The sequence below is a fragment of the Aptenodytes forsteri genome, unplaced genomic scaffold (assembly GCF_000699145.1).
Source record: "Aptenodytes forsteri isolate BGI_AS27 unplaced genomic scaffold, ASM69914v1 Scaffold479, whole genome shotgun sequence".
NCBI classification, from domain to species: domain Eukaryota; kingdom Metazoa; phylum Chordata; class Aves; order Sphenisciformes; family Spheniscidae; genus Aptenodytes; species Aptenodytes forsteri.
The window spans coordinates 934,796-959,892 of record NW_008794627.1 but is presented as its reverse complement, the minus strand read 5'-3'; the positions used below and the strand labels follow the sequence as shown (position 1 = coordinate 959,892).

At 41.2% G+C, this 25,097-nt stretch overlaps 1 protein-coding gene across 1 annotated transcript in view; it reads left to right on the top strand.

Annotated features, from left to right (window-relative positions):
• The window catches only part of SYNE2 (spectrin repeat containing nuclear envelope protein 2), a 200,260-nt gene that overhangs the window by 10,336 nt on the left and 164,827 nt on the right, over positions 1 to 25,097 (top strand). The window contains exons 2-12 of the mRNA XM_009273371.2: positions 4,476 to 4,591; positions 15,163 to 15,224; positions 16,200 to 16,295; positions 16,565 to 16,642; positions 16,734 to 16,826; positions 18,058 to 18,239; positions 19,928 to 20,124; positions 20,600 to 20,700; positions 21,470 to 21,571; positions 22,341 to 22,478; positions 23,336 to 23,500. Coding sequence (XP_009271646.1) covers positions 4,513 to 4,591; positions 15,163 to 15,224; positions 16,200 to 16,295; positions 16,565 to 16,642; positions 16,734 to 16,826; positions 18,058 to 18,239; positions 19,928 to 20,124; positions 20,600 to 20,700; positions 21,470 to 21,571; positions 22,341 to 22,478; positions 23,336 to 23,500 — 1,293 coding nt within the window. The 5' untranslated portion in view covers positions 4,476 to 4,512. The remainder of the gene's footprint in view (positions 1 to 4,475; positions 4,592 to 15,162; positions 15,225 to 16,199; positions 16,296 to 16,564; positions 16,643 to 16,733; positions 16,827 to 18,057; positions 18,240 to 19,927; positions 20,125 to 20,599; positions 20,701 to 21,469; positions 21,572 to 22,340; positions 22,479 to 23,335; positions 23,501 to 25,097) is intronic.

Below are 25,097 nucleotides of genomic sequence, written 5' to 3'. Positions count from 1 at the left end.
AAGGATTAGCCGCAAGAGAGTGGCAGTGAACTGTACAGAAAGACCTGCTACAACATCATGTGTTTATAAGGGATGTTTTATCAGGGCCTGTAGCGACAGGACAAGGGGGAATGACTTTTAAACTAAAGGAGGGCAGATTCAGACTAAATATGAGGAAGAAATGTTTTACGCTGAGGGTGGTGAGACGCTGGCCCAGGTTGCCCAGAGAGGTGGTGGATGCCCCATCCCTGGAAACATTCCAGGTCAGGCTGGACGGGGCTCTGAGCAACCTGATCTAGTTGAAGCTGTCCCTGCCCACGGCAGGGGGGGTGGACTAGATGACCTTTAGAGGTCCCTTCCAACCCAAACCATTCTATGATTCTATGATTCTATTAGCTGTGCATTTTTATAACCTGCACTGAGGATTTGTTGAGAGGGTTTCTGTGTGTCAAAAAAAACCCAACCAACTTTAAGAAGTCACATCCTTTTGGGAAGGAGGCCTTAATTTGACCTTGGAAGAAAATAGGAGCATATGCTTTTTTTCATTTATACCTGTTCTGTGATCATGTGCCATAATTTAAGTTAATTAATTAATAAATTAAGTAACTTAATTAAAGTTAATTAATGCTTTAAAGCTTAACATACTTTCTGCTTTAAAATCCTGAAAGTTTTATTAACTTCAGCTCCTTTCATGCTTAGAGATCTGAACTGAGATTGGGGTCCCATCACATGAAGTGCAGTACAAGCACAAAAAAGGAGATACAATGTACTGTGTGGTTGCTGTAGCTGGCAAGGGATGGGCACAGAGGAGGAACGGTAACAGAAAGGTTAAAAATGCATTTTGTTTTGTTTATGAAAGTTCCATCAATGCTGTTCATGGCTCTTGCATATTTTCCTGTTATAATAGAGGAATTTTAATGCCAAATCCCGTTCCCTTTCCCTGGACTATGCTCCCAATGACTTTAGCATCGTGCAAGTTAGGTGAACGTGACTTGGCTCCGCCTATGTCACCATCTCAAATTTGGATGCATTAAAGTCAAACAGATATGTATGTATGTTTTCACCGTTTGGGGATTTTGTGCTGCTTTTGTGCCTTTAAAAGAAAATGCTTAAATAGTGTTTAGTTTAAAATAAAATGAAAAAAATGAGAATAAACTTGTGTTAAAGAGAAAAAAGAGCATGCATTGCCACTAATGTTGAGTGCATGCCCCAGAACCACAGGAACGTACATACGTACATAGTTTTGGGGATGTCTTGCTTGTAGGTTGTGCTGATGTGGCAATGGTGGGTGTCTACATGTGTGCTTCTAGTCCTATCCCTTTTCCTTTACATGGACACCCAATCTGAGTTATAACCTTAGGTCTAAATTCAGGCAGGCTCATTGATTTCACTCGTGGATTCACTGTTGCCCAGGATTTACTATTTCTTAAATATCTCTGAAGGCCTACACTTGGCCACGGGAAAATTCAAGGTGGAGGGAATGCAGCTAACTGTCCCTGTGTCCTGTGAGCAAAAAGCAACAGATCGGATGATGTGGTTTGGATTTTGCTTACATACTCCCCATTTGGGTCTTGTTGCTAACTTAGTAGCCTTCAAGGTGGTGATCGCAAAATCAAATTCAAGACATACAGTGATACCCAAAAGATATTAAGACCACCTGACATTTTGCATTTTTAGACTTTGGTTTTGTATTGCTTGATCTTGAGAGAAAAAGGAAGGCGTTTCCCAGGGAAGATTGCATCGCCTTGGGCATAGGCAGCGCTGCTGGGAGAACTGGATTCTTGCTCAGCCCTTGCCCTTGCTCAGTTCCTGCAAGATGCTAGCACTGGCACTTAAACCCCAATTTTTATCAGTGGCAGCTAACTGTGTGGTTTTTATTTGGTTGTCTGACTTGAGACTCATACTTCTAGCTCAAGAACAGAGGACTTCTGAGAGTTCTCCAGGGTTGGGAGTCCAAGTGTCCCTTTAATAAAGGCAACCACTTTATGTTGTCTATTTCTGAACAATTCCAATCTTAAAATCACATAAAACCTTTGTGCCACTTGCCTGTATGGGGAGGCTTTGTTAGAACCCAATGTTTATCACAGAATCATAGAATACCAGCTTGGAAGGGACCTCAAGATCATCAGGTTCCACCCTTTCTTGGCAAAAGCACGGTCTAGACAAGATGGCCCAGCACCCTGTCCAGCCGAATCTTAAAAGTGCCCAATGTTGGGGAATCCACCACTTCCCTGGGGAGATTATTCCAATGGCTGATTGTTCTCATTGTGAAAAATTTTCCTCTTGTGTCCAATCGGAATCTCCCCAGGAGTAACTTGTACCCATTACCCCTCATCTTTTCCATGTGACTCCTTGCAAAAAGGGAGTCTCCGTCTTCTTTGTAGCCACTCTTTAAATACTGGAACATGGTGATAAGGTCTCGCCTAAGCCTTCTTTTCTCAAGGCTGAACAAACCCAGTTCTCTCAGCCTTTCCTCATATGGCAGGCTTCCCAGTCCTTTGATCATCTTTGTGGCCCTGCTCTGGACCCTCTCCAGACTGTCTACATCTTTTTTGTATAGCGGAGACCAAAACTGAACACAGTATTCCAGGTGCAGCCTGACAAGTGCTAAGTAGAGTGGGATAATGACTTCTTTATCTCTGCTGGTGATGCCCTTGTTGATGCAACCCAGCATCCTTTTGGCTTTCTTGACTATTTAGAAATCTTCTGATTTCCATCCTAACCTCAAGGTATGGCTTATTTATATCATCTTGTTCTTGTGCCTGCCAAAGATCAATTTAGTCCTTTTCCTCCTCTTTTTGCTAGGTTAAGCAAGCCAAACTCTTGTAAAATATTTTTTTCCTTTTCTCTGATTATCTAGATAGGTCTCATCTTTACCTGCCCCAGCTAGAACTCCCCTTTCTTGAATCTAGTGCCTTGAGTTTTAGTTGTAAGTTGTTGGTGACTTGCAGAAATGCTGCATACTCACTGCAGTAGTTGGAATCAGTGCTCCAGCCATATGAAGTGATATCTATTTCTCTGGAAAACCAGTCAAATTAGTAACTTTTTCCCCTTTATTCTCTCTGTGCCTTTGCTTGTCATCGGTAAAATGATGACCCATGGCGAGCGGGTTGGACTAGATGATCCTCAAAAGTCCCTTCCAACCCAAACCATTCTGTGATTCTGAATGTGAGCAATAACCTCTGATCTCACGTAGGTGCTGTAAATGTGAATTGATTGATGTTTGTGAAGCGTTCAGATGCCAGGGTGATGAGTGCCATAGAAAATCTTGTGAGGAACTTAATAATCCTGTCATCAGAGCAGCTCTTGGGTAAAGCACAAGGACACACATTATTCAGAGTGAGGAAAACAAAATATTGAATAGCTCCTCATTAAACGCATGTTTGTCCTTTCTGTGCAGTGAGTGAGACAGGGAGCAAGGAAAAATAGTATATAGTAGAGTAAACAAAGGCTGCCTCGTGATTAGTATGCACAAGGGAATGAATGTAAAAATTTCTTTGGCGTTCTTTAATGTTGTATTTCCTTACTCATCTATTCACGCCCCCTATTTTGACATATACTTGGTGGATGAGTTATTAATATATGGTGTGTAAATCCTAGTATTCCTGATGAAAAGGTTACAGTTATTTAGGAAACAAAGCTTGTTTAAGGTGAGCCCTTATTTAATTTTCAGCTTTATTTCTTTTTGAATGTTTAACTTCTAAGTTCTTGATAAAAATGAGTCTGTATCTAAGTATTCAGTTTTTCCTACAGTGACAGATTGAACAATATAGCTACTGCAATACCAGAAACAGTGTTAGTCTTTTAAGAAAGTTACAGCATATCGTTCACTAAAGTTGCGTTAGAGATAGGGGAGGTATCCAGGGAGAGGAAAATGGAGGAGATGGAAAAAGAAACTCCTTCATGGGGGATGAGGAGTAACAAAAGTACCAGACAGAAACAGCAGTTGTGATTATTCTCATATGAGAACCACTGCTTTTTCATTTCATCTTAATCTTTGCAGATTCTGCCTAAACTGTTTCCATTCTGCAACAATTATCTGGATGGGAAGAGATACCTGAAAAGTACAAAGATTTAAAGAAAACCTTTGAGGTTTGGCAGCAATAAATCTGCAGAAGGCACTGCGTGCCTTTGTCAACCTGGCTTTCTCAAAGAAAGCAACTGTGTTTGAATTTTCCTAATCCTAGTGCTTTTCTTTTCATGGCAAGACACACTGGGACCCATGGTTTGTGTTGTAGAGTACTGCTGGCCACCGTTAGAAAAGAGTCAAGGGACCAAAACTTGGATTCACGCAGTAGGAACATTTGCTTTATTCTGTAAGAGCTAAGGAAACAGCCTACCAAGGGAAGAAAACCCAAAACAAAACACGTCTCAGTGCTACACACTTGGGCGTCTTTGATAAAACACGTCTCAGTGCTACACACTTGGGCATCTTTGATATCATCAATTTTTATGTAAAACTGTACTGATTTTCTTCCTTTTTTTTATAATTTCAGTTTGGAAACTGATTAAAGAATCGCCATAGGATTTAATATGGCATCAAAGCAGTCATCTCCCTCAACAGAGGAGCAGGCTTCCTCCGAAATAGATGATCTCTATCTATCGCTGCAAGGTAAGTTACTGTAGTTTTTTGTGCCTTTTTAATGTAGATTTTTGGTAAAAATTGTGACTGTGCACAAGTTGAAGGAAATTCCGAGAAACCTGTTAAAACTAACGTTATGATCAGTGTAGTTAGTTCATGTCTGTGCTTCTTTGTCGATGTTTCTGTATTTCATGAGAGACACTTCAGCAGTGAAATGAAAGATAACAGCTCTCATAGTACTTTCTCGTGGTATTTTCAGAGCTGTTGCCTTTTTTGGTTCAGATGTGCTCACTGGTTCTTATGCTTTGTTACTCAGAATACGTTACTGTAAACTGTTTTCAAGAGAACCGCCAGCATGAAAACAGTTATGCCATTTCATTAGTTTCCTTGTTTTCAATTTGCTAGCAATTAGGTGGTTGCATTAAGCTGTCTTAATGAGGCTATTAACTACAGTACTGTTTTATTTGTTTTTCTGTTCTTACTGCTATATCCCCTGCGTGTGTAGAAAGATAGCTTGTGGCCAAAACAAGTAGAAAATTTTTGTGGCTTCTAAAGAAATTTCTTACAGGTCAGAGTCTTTCATCCTTACTTGCAATGAGTTATAACTTGTTAAGGAAGCACTCGCTGACTGATTTTTAATTGTTCCATTTTAATGGCAGCTCCTGGACACTTAATTGATAATCAGTGCATCAGAGCTGTCCTCTCACATAGGCTTTCTGGGTTTTCCTTAATCACATGTTGAATTTTCTTCTATAAGAATTTCCTGGGAAGGTTGATCTTTCCTCTAAACGTGTTCATGAAAACATTCACAGTAGCTATCAAGCAGGCTAGTCCAGGCAGCAGGACTAGCACTGCTGGAAAGCCCGTTTCTGATGTGTTTAGAGCCTGGTTATTCTAGGACGGATGGACTGTGTTTCCACAGAGCTATTTCCTTTTAGCTCACTTGTGATGAAATTACTGTGGTGCTTAGTGGAGAGAAAATATCTTTAAAACAGATAGTGCAAAAGAATGTTCTGCCAAGTCACTTTTACAATCCATATTTGCACTAATTTTGTCATTGAAGCCATGTATTTCGATGAGTGAGTGTTAGCAGTGATCTAAAGCCAAACGTCTTTAATGGTGAATTTTCTTCCATTTTGCTTCAGTATTACATTTTCAGGAGCTAGTCTGACTGTTGCACCAAGTGCAGCTTGTCTGACACACATTTGTTGTGCCAGTCAAACTCGGCCTTCGGTAGAAAGAGTGAGATGGCCATTGTCATGAAACAGGTTTGGAAAACACTATCTAGCTTTAAGGCAGAGGGTACTGACATAAAGTTACATGCGGTTTTAGAATAGGGTTTTATTTTGAAATAATACTCACACTATTTTCTGAAAAGTCAGACTGGTGTTTATGTGTCGAGTACCAGTAGGGTTTTTTGGTCAATATCTCAGTGGAAAAGCCCTGCTTATTAAAATTAAAATTACTATATTTCTTTGCTGTAATAATTTGAGCTCCTAGATTATGCTGAAATGAACACACTGCAAACTTGGGGCCATGCTGTATGTGCTTGACTGTTGTAAAACATCCAGAGACGTCCCTTAGAAGTGACATAAGCAATTTTTGTAATGATTAAAGATGAAACAAATGGTACAGACGCGTCCTGCATATGGAGCTGTGACGCTGCAGCATCTGCTCTGGGTCACACAAGCAAATGGCGAGACAGCTGTGATGAAGCACTGATGATACATTCCTTGACATGACATATAGAAACCATTAGTAACTCTACCTGCAGATCTGTGGTAGCAAAGGTGAAATAAAAATAATAGGATCACTCAAGGAAAAGGGTTTTTTCAATAATAGGAATCTTGGGATGAGATTTGCAAAGCAGCCAGAGACTTTGATTACTTTAAATCTTCAGGTTCACCTGGAGAAGTTTTAGAGAAATCTCAGATTCAAGGAATGGCTGCTTATAAGTATTAGAAAAGCAGCTTACTTTATGGGTGACTAAAGGTGGATGTAAAACTGGTTATGATCTGCTTTTCAAATTGTTAAGGTATAGCTTCAAAGAGTATGTCCAGCGTTGTATAATACACAGCATAACAGGAGATACGCATAAATAGTTGGCGCAGGAGAAAAAAGTAGGAGTGAGATCTAGTCTGGATTGCTCATATTTTTTTCAACATTTAAATTCTTTGTGATCCAGTCTTCTATTTTTCCTGAAAGGCATCCAGTGGTGATAGAGCACTTGTCTAGTCTGGTTAATTAGGACAAGATCAACTTAATGTGCCAATCGGTTTGGTCATAAAACTTTGTGAAGTTATATGCCTAAAAAATGTAACGAAATGGTTAGCTTTTTTTTTTCCCCCCCTTCCCTACGATGTGTAAAACCAAACACTTATTTTAGGTCTGTTTGACTGTGATTTAAGTCACAGTCTTCTGTGAGGAAGACGGCACTTTTTGGAAGAAAAAGAAGGAAAGAGAAGAAGAACAACCTCCTTAAAATAATTAGTGAAGAGGTTACTACTTAGTAGCTCTAATTATTATAGAAATCCTATTAAATCAATGCCAGTGGCTTAATATTGTAAAAACCTGCTTTAGCAGAATTTCTGTTAGTGGGTTTCTAGTTAGAAGGGTGTTCAAGGATGAACATTCACTTTCCTTAATAGCGTTCGGCCTAGAAGATGCAGTAAAGTCAGTCACTGGAAAATAGGTAAAAATGTAACTTGGTTTTTGGTGCATCTTTCTTTTCAGCTGAATATTTTAAGAACATTTAATGAAGCTTGAAAAACATGAAACAAATAAGTAAAGAAATGTAAGCAATATGGTTTCTAATGTTCCCATCTCCAAACATTTTCAAATGATGAAGCTAGTCACAAAGTCATGAGGCTGAAGTAAAAAGCTGCAAGAATATAAAGCTTTGTATATGTATCTTGTCAGATTTATATATTGCTCTTTAACCTTCTCCGGTTTTCAAGCTGATCTCCACAAACAAGAGAGTAATAGTTACCACCCTCCCTCCCTGCCAAGAAAATTGAAATTGCTATGAAATTGCATGATGTCACGACTTGGGCTCCTTCTTTTCTGTTCTTTTTTCCTTCCCTCTTTCCTAGATGTTATAATAAAATTAAATCAGATTAAGATTAACATTATCTGTGCCCTTTCCTCCAGCACCTCTTCGCTTCCTCCCAGTTTTCTGATGCAGCACAACTTACAGCAGCTGCAAAGCTGTTTTGTGTCCTTGCACAGCCACCTAAAAGTGCAGGTGAAAAGCTGGAGCTGGACCTATTATGGATATATCCTATGGGGAAATATTTAAGGGAAGGGTTTCTCCTGCCAGGCAGGCTGCAAACAGTGTGGTGAACAGAGGATGTTTGCCAGGGAAATGCTCTGTTGCGGCGTGCGGACCATCTTTGAAACCTGAAGTCACTTTTGCTGCAGCTACAGAGGGAGCAGGCAGGAGCTCGGGGCTTGGCTGGCAATGAGCGTGGGAGGAATAACGCGGGAGCCCTGTCCTATGTCTCCTCCTCCCATAGCTTCCCTCCCAGCGTTGCATTACCGGCTGGCCCCATAGAGGGGTCCAGCCTGGTGCTCGGCCTTCTGTAAATGGAAGAGGCACAGTCGGGGTCCAAAATTGTTTTCAGCTACCTGAAATGAGGTGGCGTGTCCCCTCCTTTGGTAAGAGAAGGGCTTCATGGCAATGTTTTAAGAACTGTTGGAGATATGACTGCTCTTTGCTGATGAGCCTGAGTGCGGGATTGCAGCAAGGGGAATGTGCAACCACTTGCGGATGGGTGGCTACAGCAGAAACTGAACAGGGTTTGTGGCGCTCTGGAGTGGGAATATTTTTTGCTTTCGGGATGTAAATCTGTTTACCTGTGATAGTATCCAACCACCACTTTCCCTCCCATGCACAAATCCTTCCACTTTCTTCCCTAGGACAGCAAACAGACCCTACGTGTGGTGTTTCCCACCAAGCCTGTGCAGAACTCTGTTTTCCCTTTTCTTTCCATGCTTGCTGAGCTAATTCAGACACAAGAGAGTGTGTTTTAGCTCTCAGAGTTTCGGGCATATACTTACTTTTTCAATGTTTAATTAACTGTACGGGTCCTAATTTTTGGCTCTGCTTATTAATCCCTGTGCATGTTACTGTTTATTACTGTAACCCAAAGGATGATCATAAAATAAAGTGGCTGCTAAAACTGTTTTTGAAGAGTGTTTAATGATATAAATGAATTATGCTATTTTCATGCAGTTATGTCTAACTTTATGAATGATTTCTCTTCAAGTGAAACTGAAAATACAGTGATATGTACGGATAGGTTTTGTTGTGCAGCTTGTAGTAGATCGCACTCATCTCCGAGTAAAGGAGGATATCTCTCCAAGACCTGCTTAATTCATCCAGAGGTCAGGTAGACTACTCATTCTTACCCAGCTTTTTTTTTTTGTTGTTCTAGCTGTATGCCTCATCTGTTGGGGCCAGTATGTTATTACAGCTATGCTTTTTTTTCTTTAACCAGAATGATCAAAAAAAAGTCCATGAAATGTTTATTATGATTTTTCAGGGGTGACTTTTACAAATCGAAAAGCTCTCATAGGAGCTGCACTGAAATTTATGCCCTGTTTATGCTGCCTGCTGCCCGGGTGAGGAGCTGGTCTGCAATTCCTGTAACTACGCGGCTTCATGGCATGTGATGGGGCTGATGGCACTGGCGAGGCAACCGACACATGAGACTGCCTAAAAAAAAATCAGTCATGGGTATTTTTGTCTGTTTCGCATGCCTAATGAAAAAATAGATTGTATAGTTGTATAAAAGTGTTCCCTGCTAGATAAATTTCAATTTGTTAAAGGCATTATCAGGTGCATAACTGGTTAAAAACTGGCATTAAAATGCCTGAGGAGTGGATGGCTTCTGAGGCACCTGTATAGGGCACTGAAGGCCACTTATGTTCAAATCCCTGCTTCACTGTGGATTTTCTTTAAAATGTTAGAAAAGCCACTTAAATCCTTATCTCTAAAAGTACGTTGATAACTAAATGATGTGACTTGGTACCCTTAAGAATTTAACCTGCAACCTCTGGCGATGCCCCCAACTACTGCAGTGCCTCACTTCATGGGCTGTTGTGGCAGTAAAGACAGTGGTGATTTAGAGCTGCTCCAGGATCCTGGCAATGAGAAGAGCAAAAGTGTTTGAGAAAGCTGGGAGGGCAAAACTCAGTGTGAACACGCTTCCTGAGTTAGCAGCACTTCTGGTAAATTGGATAATTTGCTTTCAAAAGGAAAAGGAGGCTGAAGGGAATAGTGTAGAAAGGAAAGTTCCCGCTTGCTGCACAGACATGGTAGTAGTTAATTAGTTAATATTTATACGATATTTAGATTTGAAAAGACCCATTCCTGTAGAAATATTTTCATCACCTTCATTGGGCTTCGGATAAACATCTTAATCTTAACAAAAAATACTGTGTTTGTTTTTAATTGCTTAACACCATGTTGCTGAACATAAATGCTGGAAATAACTCTTTTCCCCAGCTTTCCTGTCTGCAGAAAGTGAAACTCTGTTACTGGGTGGAAGGGAAGGGACTATATAAAGGGCCCAGGGGTGAATTTCTCACCCTCTCCCTGGGTTGGCAAGGACTTAGCGGTTCTTTTGGTAGTTTCTATCATTTACAGCACATACCTGCTTGGTGTATTAGTTCATATCAGCAGTGCTGTCTGGAAGGAGGTCTCCCAGTTATCCCTGCTGACCACACTTTGGTTCATTTTGCTGAGCCATCAGGGCATATGGAAATGGTTATTTTGAATGAAACAGAAATAAATGCTCCAAGAAGGTACCATGGCTGTCTGTGGGCATTCAGGCTACAGCTAGTCCAACACAACCTTTCTTCCCTACACACATGGTGGGTACGCTACACCCTGAACACCAGCTCTTTTGATCTGCTGATCTGTTCCTGTTGAGCTGCACTGCTTCCTACTGTAGACATTGCCTCAGCTGACCTGAATGGTGAAAGGAAGATATAAAAATATCATACACAAGAAATAATTCCTTCTGGCAAAAGAGAGATGGGAAGATGACAGACAGGCTTGTGCTCATTAATTTCAAATAATTGTTTAAAAAAAAATTTTTAAAAAAGAAAAAAACCACACAGTTGTAAATGGTTCACTGGCAGTGATGCACCGGTCCTCGTGATAGAAGAAAACCTCTTTGCTGTTTGGTGACGTTGTTTGATGAGTGCGGACAGATAAGGAACATCTGCTCTGCCGCGGTTTGCTTCCCCCAGCTCCCTGCTGAGGGAGGAGACAGTGCTTTCCTGTGAGCTGCTGTCTCCGACCTTGGGAAGGGAGGCACGAAAGGCAACAGAAGAGAGGAGATTAATTTTAAGTCTGGCTTTTCTGTATAGCCGTTAAAGGAAGGCTGAGAGTAAAACCATGGCTGGCGGCGCTCCTGCCCTCCCCTCCTCTTCCTCCTGGGAGAGTTCAGCACCACCGTGGTCCCTGCCGTGTCCCCATGCTCCAGCCCTTAATGATTAGTCTGGTTTGTAGCACTTGTTGATAGCTCATTACTGGATAAAACAGTCATTGTCCAGCAGTGTGTATTGATTTTCGGCTAGCCTATGTGACACGCTGCTTCTCTGTGTTATTCCTCCCTAAAGAGTTGTTCTGAAGATTAGCTTTAAAACACACAGTGAAATGTGATAGATTTTGGGTGTTTTCAGATTAGCAGGTTCTTATTTTGTTCTCTCAGATCCACTTTTTGGCTCGGTGAGTTTTGGCCCAAAGTAAAGAAAATGATCCGTTTTTTCTGATAGCTTTTTTATTCTGGGTCAGTGACATTTTGAAAACTAGGGCAAGAGAAAACCAAGGTCACTTAGAGTCCTATAAAAAGGCCTAACAAAGAATCCATTCATCCTCATAAAAATAAAAATCCGTATTAATTAACCACGTGGTAGAGAGAAGAATTTAAGAGCTTGATTAAATCATTAGCACCTCTGAGCAGTAGAGTGGGGGGGGGAGCTGGGACGGAAAACACATTAGGCCTGAAAATTGAAATACGACTGCCTGCCACGGTGCCAGAAGCACATCTGTACTGAGCTGTGTGTTGTATGGCCTGGATGGAAGCAGAGTGACTGCTGCACTACAATCTAGGGAGATATTGGCAGGCATGGAGTTTTGTTATTGATTCACAGTGAGTTTTTTTTAAATTATTATTTATTTGGGTAGGAAAATAAGCCACACTGCAGCTGAGGCTGCGGCTGCTTGGAAGGCAGCCCGGTGGGTTGCACTAGGCAGTTGCTGTAGCTTGGGGAGGGTGTAAGGTGTGCTTAGATGTGTGCAGTGAAATAACCACCTTGTACTTTCGCCAGGTGAGACATTTGACTGAGAGCTGCCCACGTGCATCAACACTTGCAGTATCTGGCCCACATTGCATAATGCTTCTGCACGTTAATATGGAGAGATTCAACCAAAACAAGACCAAATGTCCTCATCCTAACCATCTTTCTGTAACCAACCCCAAAAGCAAGTTCTCCAAATCAGTAGCATGTGTTTGGCAAGAGCTACAGCTGGAAGAGTCACTGGCGTCAAGTAGAGTAGTTAATATTTGCTTTCCCTCCCTTTTCAAATGCCAGCAATACCAGCCTTGCCTGCCTGATAAAATTGAGCACAGCTACTCAATAATCACTCATTAGGTAATTGGAATGGCTCCCACATGGGTATTCAACCAAAGGGTGTGGTTGGGTCCTGTGCTAACATGAAGCAAATATCTCCATGCTATTTATGTCCTCCTTGTGAGTGTTGTGATGTTAATTGGTCTGTGTGGCAAGTTTGCACTTATTTTCTGTTTTCCAAACAAAACAGAATTTTGAGATTGCATTTCTGTCTGTGTCTTTAAGTCAGCCCTTATCTTAGTGTTCATCATGATCTCTGTGATATTTAAAAAGAAGCATAAAACAATCCAGCAAGCAGGGGAAATCGACTGTTTGGTGCTCCGACAGGATCATAGTATTGCAGATTAGAGGAGGACTGTTGAAAGATGTGTTAGCTACAGGATGCAAAACAGCCCTTGACGCACGTAATGCGTGAATGTTTTTCTCGCCGCTCACCCGCCCGGTGAAGCAGGAGGTTTGTGGACAGGTGGTGGGGTTAGGAGCAGGAGACTGCGGCTTGCTCCGCTTCGTGAGCTGATGAAGCTTGGCGCAGCAAGCCCTTCAGGCCGTCTTGGATGATGAAAAGCCACCCAGGACTGGGGTTTGTGTTTGCCAGATTACCAGGGCGTAATAAAGTGTGGGACATTTTCCTCCGAGTGGCATTTTCATTTTCATGGGCAGAGCAGTCAAGATTTTTTTGTTTCCCCCAAGGGCTTGATACTTTTGGTATCTTTTACCCTGCCCAGCCTACAAAAACATACATAGCTATTGCTGAGTAGTCTTGCCCCTTGCCTTATGATATCAAACTTGCCTTCACGTTAATCTTTTGCGCAAGAGCATGCTTTCAGAGGCAGAAGAGATCGTCCCCTCCCACCCCATCTCTCAGATTTGTTTCTTCTTGCAAGCTGATGGCCTGGTCAGAGTCTCCTGCTGCCTCTCCCATGCGGCAGGAGCATTTACCCCAGCTGGGAAGTGGGCAGCGAGTAACCCCACAGCTGCCTTGCCCACCATCTCCCTCCAGGCCTAGGCCATGCACACTGCCGTACCACCCACTGCTCCTCAGGGACCTGCACCGGGGCCGTGGTGCATGACATGCACTGTCCTCTCCTATCCTCCCAGCAGGGCGGTGGGCCAGCATCCCACCCCATCTGCGTCCCCATATGCAGGAGCGCCGAGCCTCTGTGTCACCATGACCCCAGTGCCCACAGCTCCATCCTCTGCTCCTGGCTGCTCAAAGCAGCCCCTTCTGCCACTCGGCACAGCGGGGAGAGGGCCTTGCGCTTTCTCTCCGCTTTGTACCTCTTCTGCCTCTCAGTCTTTGCCTTCCTGCTGCCTGGGATGAGAGGCGAGCTGCACGAGAGGCAGGAGCATTGCAGGCCGACCCCTGGGGTGGCTGCCCGTAGCCATGTACAGAGGGGCTGGCATCTGCCTCAGCCCTCAGAGGGAAGGGCTGGGACAGCCGTGTGGCTGGCGCAGGCCGAAGATGGTGGTTTGGGTGACCAAAACATCAACTCTCCTAACTGTATCATCTTGCCCTCCCTCAGTTAATAGTCTACTTGACCTGCTTTGTAATGTCTGGGCTATTAAAAATCAGTGCGGCCTTTTGGGGTTTTATTCAAATGGGGAAGAGGGCGGGGATGACCGTCCTTCCACAGCTCCAGGCAGCCCCTTGCGGGGGGGTACTGCTTTTTGGCCTGTGTTTTGGGAAGCCAACCCCAATGCTTGCAGTCAAAGCTGATGTGGAAAGGGAGAGAAAAAGGAGTTTGTGTTCATGCCTGCTCCCACGAGCTGTTGGGATGGCCGTTGGCAGCAGCGCCTGTGCAGCAGTGAGGCCTGAAAGGCCGTAATCTCAGGTGCCAACACCTCCTGCTGTTACCTCAGACAGATGTCCAGCAAGGATGTATGGTTTTGGTGGTGGTGTGTCTTGGGAATGGGGTGGTTTTTTGGGAGGGAGCGTGGGCTGGGAAGTCGCATGATCCTCTGGCCATGACCAGGGATGGGGCTGGGGTCTGGTCTGCCTCTGCTGCTCACGCTCTGCTTCACCTTTTGGGGGAACTAGACTTTTCTTCATTTCTGCTACCCACAAGCCATGGAGAAAGGATTTCTCCTCTCTTGATCTCTACTCTGATGTGAGAAATGGTTTAAATATCCTGATTTTTGAAACACGGGCTTAAACAATTTCCTGTCTCCCTTCACAACCACTGGTAGTTTATCACTGCATACCAGCCTGCAGGACCTGGGTGAAGAGCTGTATTTCTGCGTGACCGGGTCACGTTTTGAGTCCCATTTCACCATTTTTTACCTGGGCACGAGTTCAAGCATTTCCTACTTTCTCCCTCCTATTTTAAGACCCCGTGTGCCCCTGTTTGGCCAGATTAATGGTCTGCATTCCCCAGGGAGGGCCCAGCACTGAAAAGGATGCTGTTAGAGGGTGTATTCCCCAATGACAGCTTAATAACTCTCCCCAGCCCTTCAGTTAGCCTAGACATCCCGTTGTATGGCTTCACCTGCAGATTTGCATTTATCGCCTAACCCCAGCCTCCATCCTGGTCTTGTCACCCAAGCCCATGCACAGATTTTTCCAAATTTCAAGATGGATCTTGTACTGATGACTGCTGAGTCTTTCAAGGAACATTTAGGAATGGATGGAGTTATTCTAGACGTATTGCTCTGTAGGATGATGTGTTCACACTGCTGTTTGCAATTGCTGAGCTTTTGAGAAAAGCTTCATTAATTGCTCTTTTCTGCATCCAGTAGAAGTATGTTTGATGGTTGCAGAGGTCCTTGCAGTATCATCTCTGCAAGCAAGAAAATGTCAGCACTAAAATTAGAGTTGAGAAAAACTAATATTAAATTGTATCTTAATACCTGGAAGAACGGACCTTAGCTTGAGATGGATGCCATGTTTCTTTTTGAGAAAGAGAAATAAAACCAGATAACTTTTTCCATTAACTGTTTTTTTCTTTTTTTTTTCTCAGTGCAGCGAGAGTTTACACAGAAGAAAACCTTCACGAGCTGGATAAATTCAATATTGGCAAAGGTAAGAAGGGGATTCTTTAGGAAAGATATGCCTTTTGCCTTTTTGATTCATATGTGCTGTATGGAGATTAAAATTTTTAGGAATAAACAAAATTAGCACAAGATTTTTAGGCACTGGCTGGAAAAAGTAGCCCCTGGAAAGCATTTGTTTAAAAGGTGTAACAGCATTGTATCAGTGTTTGTCCAGGGACATTTGTAAGAGGCGGTTTGTTGAGTAGATGACAGTATCTTTCTTGCTGATGTGGTAAAACATACTTGTGCTGGATTGTGGCACGTCTCAGGGTTTTATGAGGTTCTGTATTTATGATGAGTTTTACTGTGTTCAGGTAAGTATTATTCTATTATGCAATCCAAGAACATGAGTTTAATGGGGTGATCTGAGTGACTGGTAAGTATTAAGACAAACTACGTAAGTAGCGTAGGTGCTCTTTAAGCTTTCACAAAGCAACTCATGCAGCATATGCTGGGGCTTTGACTTGCTCAGATACAAAAAGAATCCTGTTTCGGTCCCTCCTTGAGCAGAAGCTGCTGAGCTCATGGTAGGTTTGTGTTGTCCACAAGTGGGTGAAAAGAGTGAGGGTTTAGTTATTCAGCCCTATAGTCAAATTTGTACTCAGGGTACCTTGATTAAGAAGTCAAAATATGAATTAACTGCTTCTCTTAACTTTCTCTTTTTTAAAGTTTTGGGGTCTTTTGCCACATACCTCCTTAAAAAGTATAAATACTGGAAAATGAGGCCTAAAATAACCCTTGTAAAACTCAGAGGCAGGGCAAGGGCGAATAAGAGACAAACATAACAGTGGGTTAGAAGAAGCAGGATATGGCTGATTAAGAGGCAGGATTTATATTTCAGCTTATTAGAAAAATAAAGGATGCTAAACATTTTTTAACAACAGAGTAATCTGTGATGTTCTGCAGAGTGTTGAATTCAAAATGACAAAAGATGGCGTGACAAGCACTGAAATTTATTTTGCAGCATACACCTCCTTCTGTAATCTCAGACCTGTATACAGATATACAGCAAGGACATTTGCTTTTGGATCTGTTGGAAGTGCTTTCAGGTCAACATCTGGTAAGACAGAGTAATAAAAATATTACCTCAATCCTTTGTCAAATCCAGCAAAGATTTCTGGATATACTTAATTGTAACCATATGAATGATCCCGCTGGAATCATAGAGCTATTTGCAAGTAACTTATTCTTACACCAATGACACTGAAACACGCTGAAATAAGTTGATCCAAAGTAATTTGTGAATCTTTGCAGGACTTCCCTTATCAAAATATAAAATACAATTAATTTTTGCAACTGAGGATGTAACCTGTTCTTTTTGCTTCACAGCCACGGGAAAAAGGATTTAATACCTTCCAGTGCAGAAGCAACATAGAAAATGCTTTGGCATTTTTAAAGAGCAGATCAGTGAGTATTAACTTCAAAATTCACAACTAAAGCCAGTTTAGCTGGTGGAACATTTTCTTTGTTAACAATGATCCTTTTTTTTTCCCCCTAGATCAAGCTGATAAATATTCATGTTGCTGACATTATTGAAGGAAAACCTTCCATTGTGCTTGGCCTAATTTGGACAATTATATTTCATTTTCATGTAAGTATTTCAGCGATGTAAGGGAGTTTTAGTAGAGGGAAAAAGCCTAAAAATGTGTTGACTTACATGGTTTCCAAACAAGATGAATTAGTACAAAGCAGAAGATTATTTTCTGACATCTGGAAGTGACGGCTCGGGGAGGAGACGCACCAGTGTGTCTTTCCTGTGTCTCAGAGCTGCTTCACCAATGCAATGATGGCATTACAGCTTGATGAACAGTATCTAGCTGCAAATGGTAGGAAGGAAAGATATTGAGATTTTTTTAAAGTAACCACTTAGAAAATAGGCTAAACTTTGCCTATTTGTCTAAGGCCTGTAATGATTAAGCTCTAAATAGAGCAAGTAGTGCAAAGTGGCTCACATCCATCTCCCTCAGAGGCAGCCCCCCTCTTCAGTGTTGGCTGTGCTCGCAATGTGTAATTCTTGCTATTATTTTTTTCAGTACCAGGTGCCTGAAATAACATGAAGGCTGTCATAGTGATGTTTCTTACACAAGATACTGAGCATGCATCTTGCGTGGCATGAGGTTATGGGGAGGTTTGAAAGCACGGGGCCTTGCTTTAATCATGTTGCAGGACTGTAGAGGATGATGGAGCCAAACATCACTGATGGAGCCCAGCAGTGAATTAACATAGGTGCACTGGGGGTGAACTGGTGACTGGGGCTCAGGAGTGCACTAAGCAAAGTTATTTAACAGTATTGTAGCCCACATTTTTCTTGGTAAAGGTACTTTGGTGCTGAAGATTCTTGTGCTGCCCATAGCCTATGCATTATCTTTTTACCTAAACCAGGCTTCTCTAGTGAAATGTAGATCTCTGAGGTCTATTGAGTAGGTTTTCCTGCACCCTGAGTGAGCAGGCAAACTCTGAGCATGCCTAATACATGACAGTGTTGACAGCAGAAAACACAGCTGCCACAGGCTGCCTTCACTGGTAGGAGGAGTAGAAAAGCACATTGAGTGAGGAGGTCCCTTGTTGCCATTGCTGGTACCCACAGTATAACATGGAAGTCTTTGGGTGAATATTTCCTGCCAAAAAATCACCTAAAGATGGGAATTCAGCATGAAATAGTTCAGGTTGAACAGATAAAAAAACCTGATCTGATCTTTGGGGGCAGGGAACTACTATTACAGCTGTGATTGAGTCCTTTCTAATTCTCTGTGGTTTTCTGCCATTGATATCTTGGTAGTTTTTCACTGAAGCCTGATTAACTCTCCCATCATCTCTGATAGATTGAAGAACTTGCCAGGACACTTGCTTGTACTTACAATCAGCCTTCACTTGATTGTTCAAGTGCTGTTGACTGCTCTCCAAAGGCAAGCCGATCAGCTAAAAAAAGTGCTAAAATTAAGGAACGGTGGAAGATCTCTGCTACAAAGGCTCTTCTGTTGTGGGCAAAAGAACAGTGTTCACTGTAAGTTCCATCCAAGACTTATAAATAGTATGTTACACATTGTATTTACTGCTTTCCTCTAAATGTGGTGATATTTTCCCCTGTTTTTTTTAACATTACGTAGTGACAGCTTAGCAAAAAATCCTTTAGATTTCAGATGTTGTTACCAGTACTTTTAGCATCAATCAGGCCCTAAATGTTTTGACATGAGCCCTTTAAATATAATAACGTGAAGCTAATCCTACTAATAAAATACCACAATATATACTGAATTGTTTGGCTTTTCTCTTTTAGGGGCTTCTGTGTGATAAGTCTAGTGGAATGTTTACATGATTTGCTAGTTTTAATCCTCATGGCTGGCACTGGTTAACAAAGTTTCAATAATTAATTTTTTTTTAAAATGGAAAACGTAGGATTTCTAGGATTCCCACATCTCAGGTTTTTCTGTCAAAACACTGCATGATCCCCAAGAAGGACCCTAGTCCTAGAGGTCCTAGTCCCCCAATTCTAACAAGACATTTGCTTATGTTTGAGGTACAGATAGCTCTGTTGATTTCAGTGGGAGTATTCACAGCGCACAATCTAGAGCAGATACAGATATTTCTTGCAAGGGGCAGGCTTTACATTTTCTTCAAGGGCTACTTCACTCCAAGACATTTCAAATATGTTTTACAATAACGTCAGCCCTTTTCTCTCCAGCTCTTTGGTTGCTTTATGTGCTAATAACATCCTACTAATATTCCACGTTGTTAGTGGGAGATAAAGGCCTTCATCAGCACATCAGACACTTTCTGCTGGGAGAATGTTTTCAGGCACTGAAGTTTCTCTTTTAGCTGTAGTTTTATCAGGACGAGATTGATTGGCATGTAAAAAACCAGCTTGCTCTCCATTTAATCATCCTCTTTCTTTTGCTTGTTTTTCTTTTTCAGCAATATTGCTGTCTGTTTTGTAGCATCCTTTCTGAACTGTGATTATTACGTTGAATGATTTTGTTATCAGTGAATCCTATAGTTTTTGGTAAAAGAACAAATCTTGTAAATCCTGGCCCATTGTTTTGTAACTAAATTTGATCACCTGAAACCCCACATCTTTTCCATGCCATAACATATGCATAATATACGGCTGTTTCTGGAAAGTTGTCCCAGAATTCACTGTGGCTTGCAGAGCTGGGCACCGCACAGCACTGTCCAGGCACCGCTTAATAGAAAATGTTTTAAAGACACTAAGCTAAATAAGAGAAAAAGAAATATTTTTCCTGCAGTAATAGATCACTTTTAAGGTCTGGATTTTCTAAAATGCCAGACATGATTCCAGTACTCTGTGCCCTTACAGACAAATACCTACATGTTCTTCAGTGCTTTGCTTGTTGTTTTTCCATCCCATAGAATGCATAGATATTGAACGCAAAGGTGATGTTCAGAAAGGATATTGGATCAGCAAGGCTTTATCTTCAGAATGTAACATAAGATAAAAACATTGAGTCATTCTGCAAAAATAGTATAAAAATACATAATTGTAGCAATTGATAGTACTGGCTGTATTGTTGTCTGACCCAGCTTCTGCAGAAGTTCAGTGGCAAGGTTCTCTATAACTCCTTGGATTTGGTTCATACTCAATTTTACTGAATTTATATTGTATTCCTAAATTTGTACTTAGGACATCTGAGGAAACAGGCTATAACATTTTGTTTCTAATAATTTTTGGGATAGGCACGGCTCTATCAATGTGACTGATTTCAAGTCAAGCTGGCGAAGTGGACTGCCTTTTTTAGCCATCATCCAAACCTTACAACCAGGTCTAGTTGATTTGGAGAAGGCAAAAGCTAGAAGCAATAAAGAAAACCTGAAAGAGGCTTTCAGAATTGCAGAACTGGAGCTGAATATTCCACGGCTTCTTGAACCTGAAGGTAAATGATCTGCTTTTTTTTTATCTTTGTTATCAGGAGTGAGATTAATCCTATATGTGTTGACTTGTAATACAGGAAAAAGTAAGACCGTGCTTAAGTTTGAAATGGAACATTGATCTTTACTGAAATGATCAAACCTGAGGTTCTTTACTTTGTAACACCGACTGTACTTAGGATTTGTAGGATTTTTGAATTGGCAGCAAATGCAGGAACAATATGCAGAAGAAAGGATATGAAACTTTCCCGTTCATGGGAGAAACTTTTTCATTAGTTAATCATGTTATATTAAAATATTCTCAAGGAAAAAGATGTTCATTACATATTAATTTCTGCCAATGGTATGTTAACTGAGCTGCTGCAAAATAAACATGTTTATGGTAATTTGTTTTAATAACTGCAGTATAGCATGTAATTATGTGATCAGGCCTAGAAGGCTGCATAATTATGTAAATAAATGGTGTATTGGCTCTTGTAGATGTTGACATTATGAATCCGGATGAAAAATCAATCATGACTTATGTGGCTCAGTTTTTGCAATACTCCAGGAATTTGCTTGAGTCTGAAGAAGACATGCAGGTACGTCATGTGGTTTATCACTGAGGCGTTTTTAAATGAACGTGCATCATGGATGCCAAGAATGTCAGTACTTTCTTTGCCCAGTTTATAACCTGACTCAGTAACAGTTAGACAGTAGATCCTCTGATTCAGCTACTGACAGGGCTGAATTGGCTTCAGTTGTGATGCTCCTGTGTGGTCCTCAAGACTCAATGTGCTAGATTTTTGATGATACAGGTGGAATTGCTGTGCAGGTTGTCTTGTTTCTTCATTTAACTATTACAGAGGACATTTTCAATCCTGGTTGTCTTCATGTGTGCTCTGAAGTCTGTATGTGAATATTGGGGTAGAGGCAGACAGATTTGCAAATGTGCAGAACAACCCAGCTTTAAATTTAATGGCTTGCATGGAAGTGACAGAATTTGTCACTTACAGACCGTACTGGTTGGAAAACCAAGTTTTCTGTTCTCTATACTCTCCTATGAGAGTTTATTTATTAATTGATTAGTCACATATCTCCATACTGATAATCTCCTTTCAGTAGGACTGCAATCATGCTCTTTTTTTAAGATGCCTTCCTATATCCAGGTGCCAGGTTTAAAACTTTGGCCTTGCTCTATACTAGTGCCTGACCCAAAACTCATTAGAGTCCCCAGGAATTATTATTTGTTTTTCAATAGCTTTGAAAGGGGTTTATCATATGCTCAATATGTGTTGTTTTATGGCACAATGTAAATTAAAAACAAGGCTTGCAAAATGGAAAAATAAAATTTTCTGCTGTAATTACCAGGAAAAAGTAAGAGAGGCCATGAGCTGGTTGGCTGCACAGGAGAAGAAGTTAGCAAAGTTGCTGATCGACACAGAGAATGAAACATATTACCAGAAGTACAAAGTAAGTTGCATTTCATAATTAACTGCTTTTGCAAAAAGAAATATTAAAAATAGTCCGAGAAACATAGCTTTACATCTTCATTGCCTAAACTGAAGTGTTAAATAAACTTTTAAACAAGAGTTGGAAATCTGACAATGAATTTGGTAAATGCCCTCAAATGATTGAGGGAAGGATAGGACGAAATTCTTTCTCTTGGGAAACAGATATATGCTTCTTGGTTTCTGAGCAGAGCAAGGTATTTTGGAGAGAGTAAAGTAGTGTCTTTTAATTAATTGACATAGTTGAAGACTTGGACAAGAGTCAAGCACATAGGCCCTTTGCAGGGTCACCTTTGCCATTTGTGTAGTAATAACAACAGCTTGTTTTACCCAACTAATGTTGTAGAGGAGTAGTTGAAATGTTGGCTATAGATTGTGCCTGAAGTAGAATTTCCTTTGGTTTATATTGTAGCCAGAGTTTGTAATAAAATGGTCCATGGGGGACTGTGAGGGGAGGAATTTTCCCTTTCTCTTGGTGGGAGGGGAGAACCATGTCCTGACTGCACTGACATTATATTAAATACAGATTTTGCTAGTGAAGGCACCTGTAATTTGGGACCCAAATACTGCCTGGAGACAACTATGCCTCTTTCCTGCTATCTTGCTTTTCCGTGCATCACACCCTTTGAAGTTAATGGAAGTCATACCAATGTGTTCAAAGGCAGTACTTGGCTCCATGAGCTTCCATCTGAAGACTTCTTCTATGAATTACTCTTCCTTTTTATCCCTAGGAAATGATGTCATTTATGGAAGCATTTAACCAAGGAAAGAAACCCTTTCTGCCTGTGTTGTCATCAAAAAGAAGTGTAGCTGAGCTGAGTGAAGGCCAGAGGCAGATGAGAGAAGAGTGGGATAAACTGATCTCTCAGGTCAGAGGCATTTCTAGCTCACTTCGTTACCAGTGTGAGCGTGTTTGATGAAGAAGCCTAAGTCTACCCCAGGAACTCGCACAGGGAAAAGTGGGGAGGTGATACTTTATTTGGATCGATAAAAGAGGTATTGACCCTGAACCTGAAGTCCTGACAAACTGGGTGGTGTACAGTGCCCAAGAGGAGGCAGAAGGTGACTGTATTACCCTTCTGCCTCCTGAGCCTCAGAACTGAGATGTCTGCGAAAAATGGCCTGCGTCTGTTATCTTTAAGCACTCTTCTGATCAAAGTTTTTGGCCTATTTATGCTTAAAAGGTTCTTTTGGGACAGAATTACGGCTCAGATAATGATGCAGCTGGGAAAAATGTGTTAATATATTTCCCACGGCACGGATGGTGATATAGTGAGATCTGGCTGGTCAGTGCTTTGCAATGAGGTTGGCTGTGTTGTCTCCCTCTGCTGCAAGTGGGATGTGTTGGGCCTTGCTGGTAATTGCTCTTTACAGAAGAGATGTTCCCCTATCAGCCCCATGATGGAAAGCTGTCCAGAGCATCTCTGGTTCCCCTCTATTTTGCAACTAATTTACTATAAATTTCCCTGTTGCTGGGCCTTGAGACGGTCACCAGCCAAGGATAGTAACTGCCAGATTTGTTAGAGATTACAGGCTGGGGAGCAAATCTGGGTCTCAGGTAAACATAGCTGATTTGCAGCTGACTTCACTGGAAGCTCCTTTTCTGAATGGTGACAGGTGGTTTTTTTTGCTGAGATGACATCAGCTTACGGAGCATATGTTAGTATCTTGGGGATGGGGAAGAAAATAATGGTGAGAAATTTAATCACTTGTTTTCCTTTTTAAGATTAATGAATGGAAAGTGAAGCTGGACCAGATGTTGCCCTCCCCTCTGGATAGCATTGAGGCCTGGCTTCAGGAGGTAGAACATCTGCAGGCAGAAGATTTGCCTGATTTGCAGGACCCGTTTAAAGCAATATTTGTCTTCAGAGAAATAATTGTAATATTTAAGGTATGCTGATCACAAAGGAACATTCTGCTTCAGTCTGACCTAGCAAAGCACTTGTTATGGAATTGCTATTTGATGTTTTGGGAAGTGATGTGGATATGTTTATCTTCTGAAGATGAAAAGCTCTTCTGAACATACCTTTGAACAATGATGAGATTAATTAAATAACCGCATGGGTCTATGAGGAAGGTTTCTAACTTCACTGGGGTGAGATTAAATTTGAGTACTATCTGAATGAGTAAATTATTATATTCTTTTTTATGTGGTTCCTGCACCTTATTTGTTTGTTAAGTAATAGCACAGGGTAATTGCATCCTTATCTTTAAATCTATGCTTAATGCATACCTATTCAGAAAAGCACTTGGGCTCAGGGTTACGTTCCAGTGAGTTCATGCAGTTTGTGTGTTTAAAGTTAAGTATTTGCTGAATCACTCTGTAATTCCATTCAAAGCAATGGGAGGTATTTTGGTACCTCGGTACCATGCAAGTTATTTATTCTGATCTTGAAATCTTTACACTGATAATAGTTTAAACATCCTTGTGAGTTTGAAAACTTTAAAAAGAGTAAATGTGTTGATGCCTGGTTGATCATCATAATGCTGTACTCGGTTTTTTTTAATGAACAAGGGGGAAGTTGGATGTTTTTGTGACAAGTCCTTAGAGAGAATTTGAAAGAATGGGGAACAGAGGTTCTTGTGAGTGGCTTGATAACACCACTTTTTTGTACTGTTGCTAGTCAGTTTCTGATATGAGAGATGGCTTTTTAACTGATAACAGCTTTGCCAGAATTTAGCCATTTGATCTATGATTTTTGTTGTTCAGCCTAAGTAGTTAAAACATTTCTAAGAATGAGACAGAGAGAGAGATGTCGTGGGTTTAGGGGTTTCTTTTTTCCCATTGAACATGTAGATAAAATCATTAAGTTCCTTAGGAAGAAGAAACCCAAGATACTCAATTTCTGTCAAATCCACTCTTTCTGACGGGACGACATTCTGCTGAGAATTTTTTTTTGCCCCTCCTTCCTCTAGTCAGTCCTTTTAGTAAGTCTCACGTAGGAATCTTGTTGCCAAGGTGGTGCCTTATAATGGAAATTTTACTTTCTCTTAAGATCTAGGAAATTACCCATCAATGCTTGTAACTGTCTGACTAGAATAGTATTAAGTTTGCAAAATCAAGTGTTTAAAATCTGTGCACTATTTTAGGGGTTGAGGGCTGCCCCAGGATTTAGCCATTGCCATTAACATGCTTTGTGGCAGGTTTTATTACATAGAAATGAACTTTTAGCATATTTCTTCATATGCCATTTATGAATATGGTTACCTTCTGTGCAATGCATTTTATGTTTTATTTTTATGTTGAGAATTTGGTGCTGAGACACATGCCCATAAAATATTCCCCAATTACGTGATACCAGCCATCAGAGGGTTAATGCGATATGGATCTAATCATAGAATCATAGAATCATTAAGGTTGGAAAAGACTTCTAAGATCATCGAGTCCAACCGTCAACCCAACACCACCATGCCCACTAAACCATGTCCCTAAGCGTCTCATCTACACGTCTTTTAAATACGTCCAGGGATGGTGACTCAACCACTTC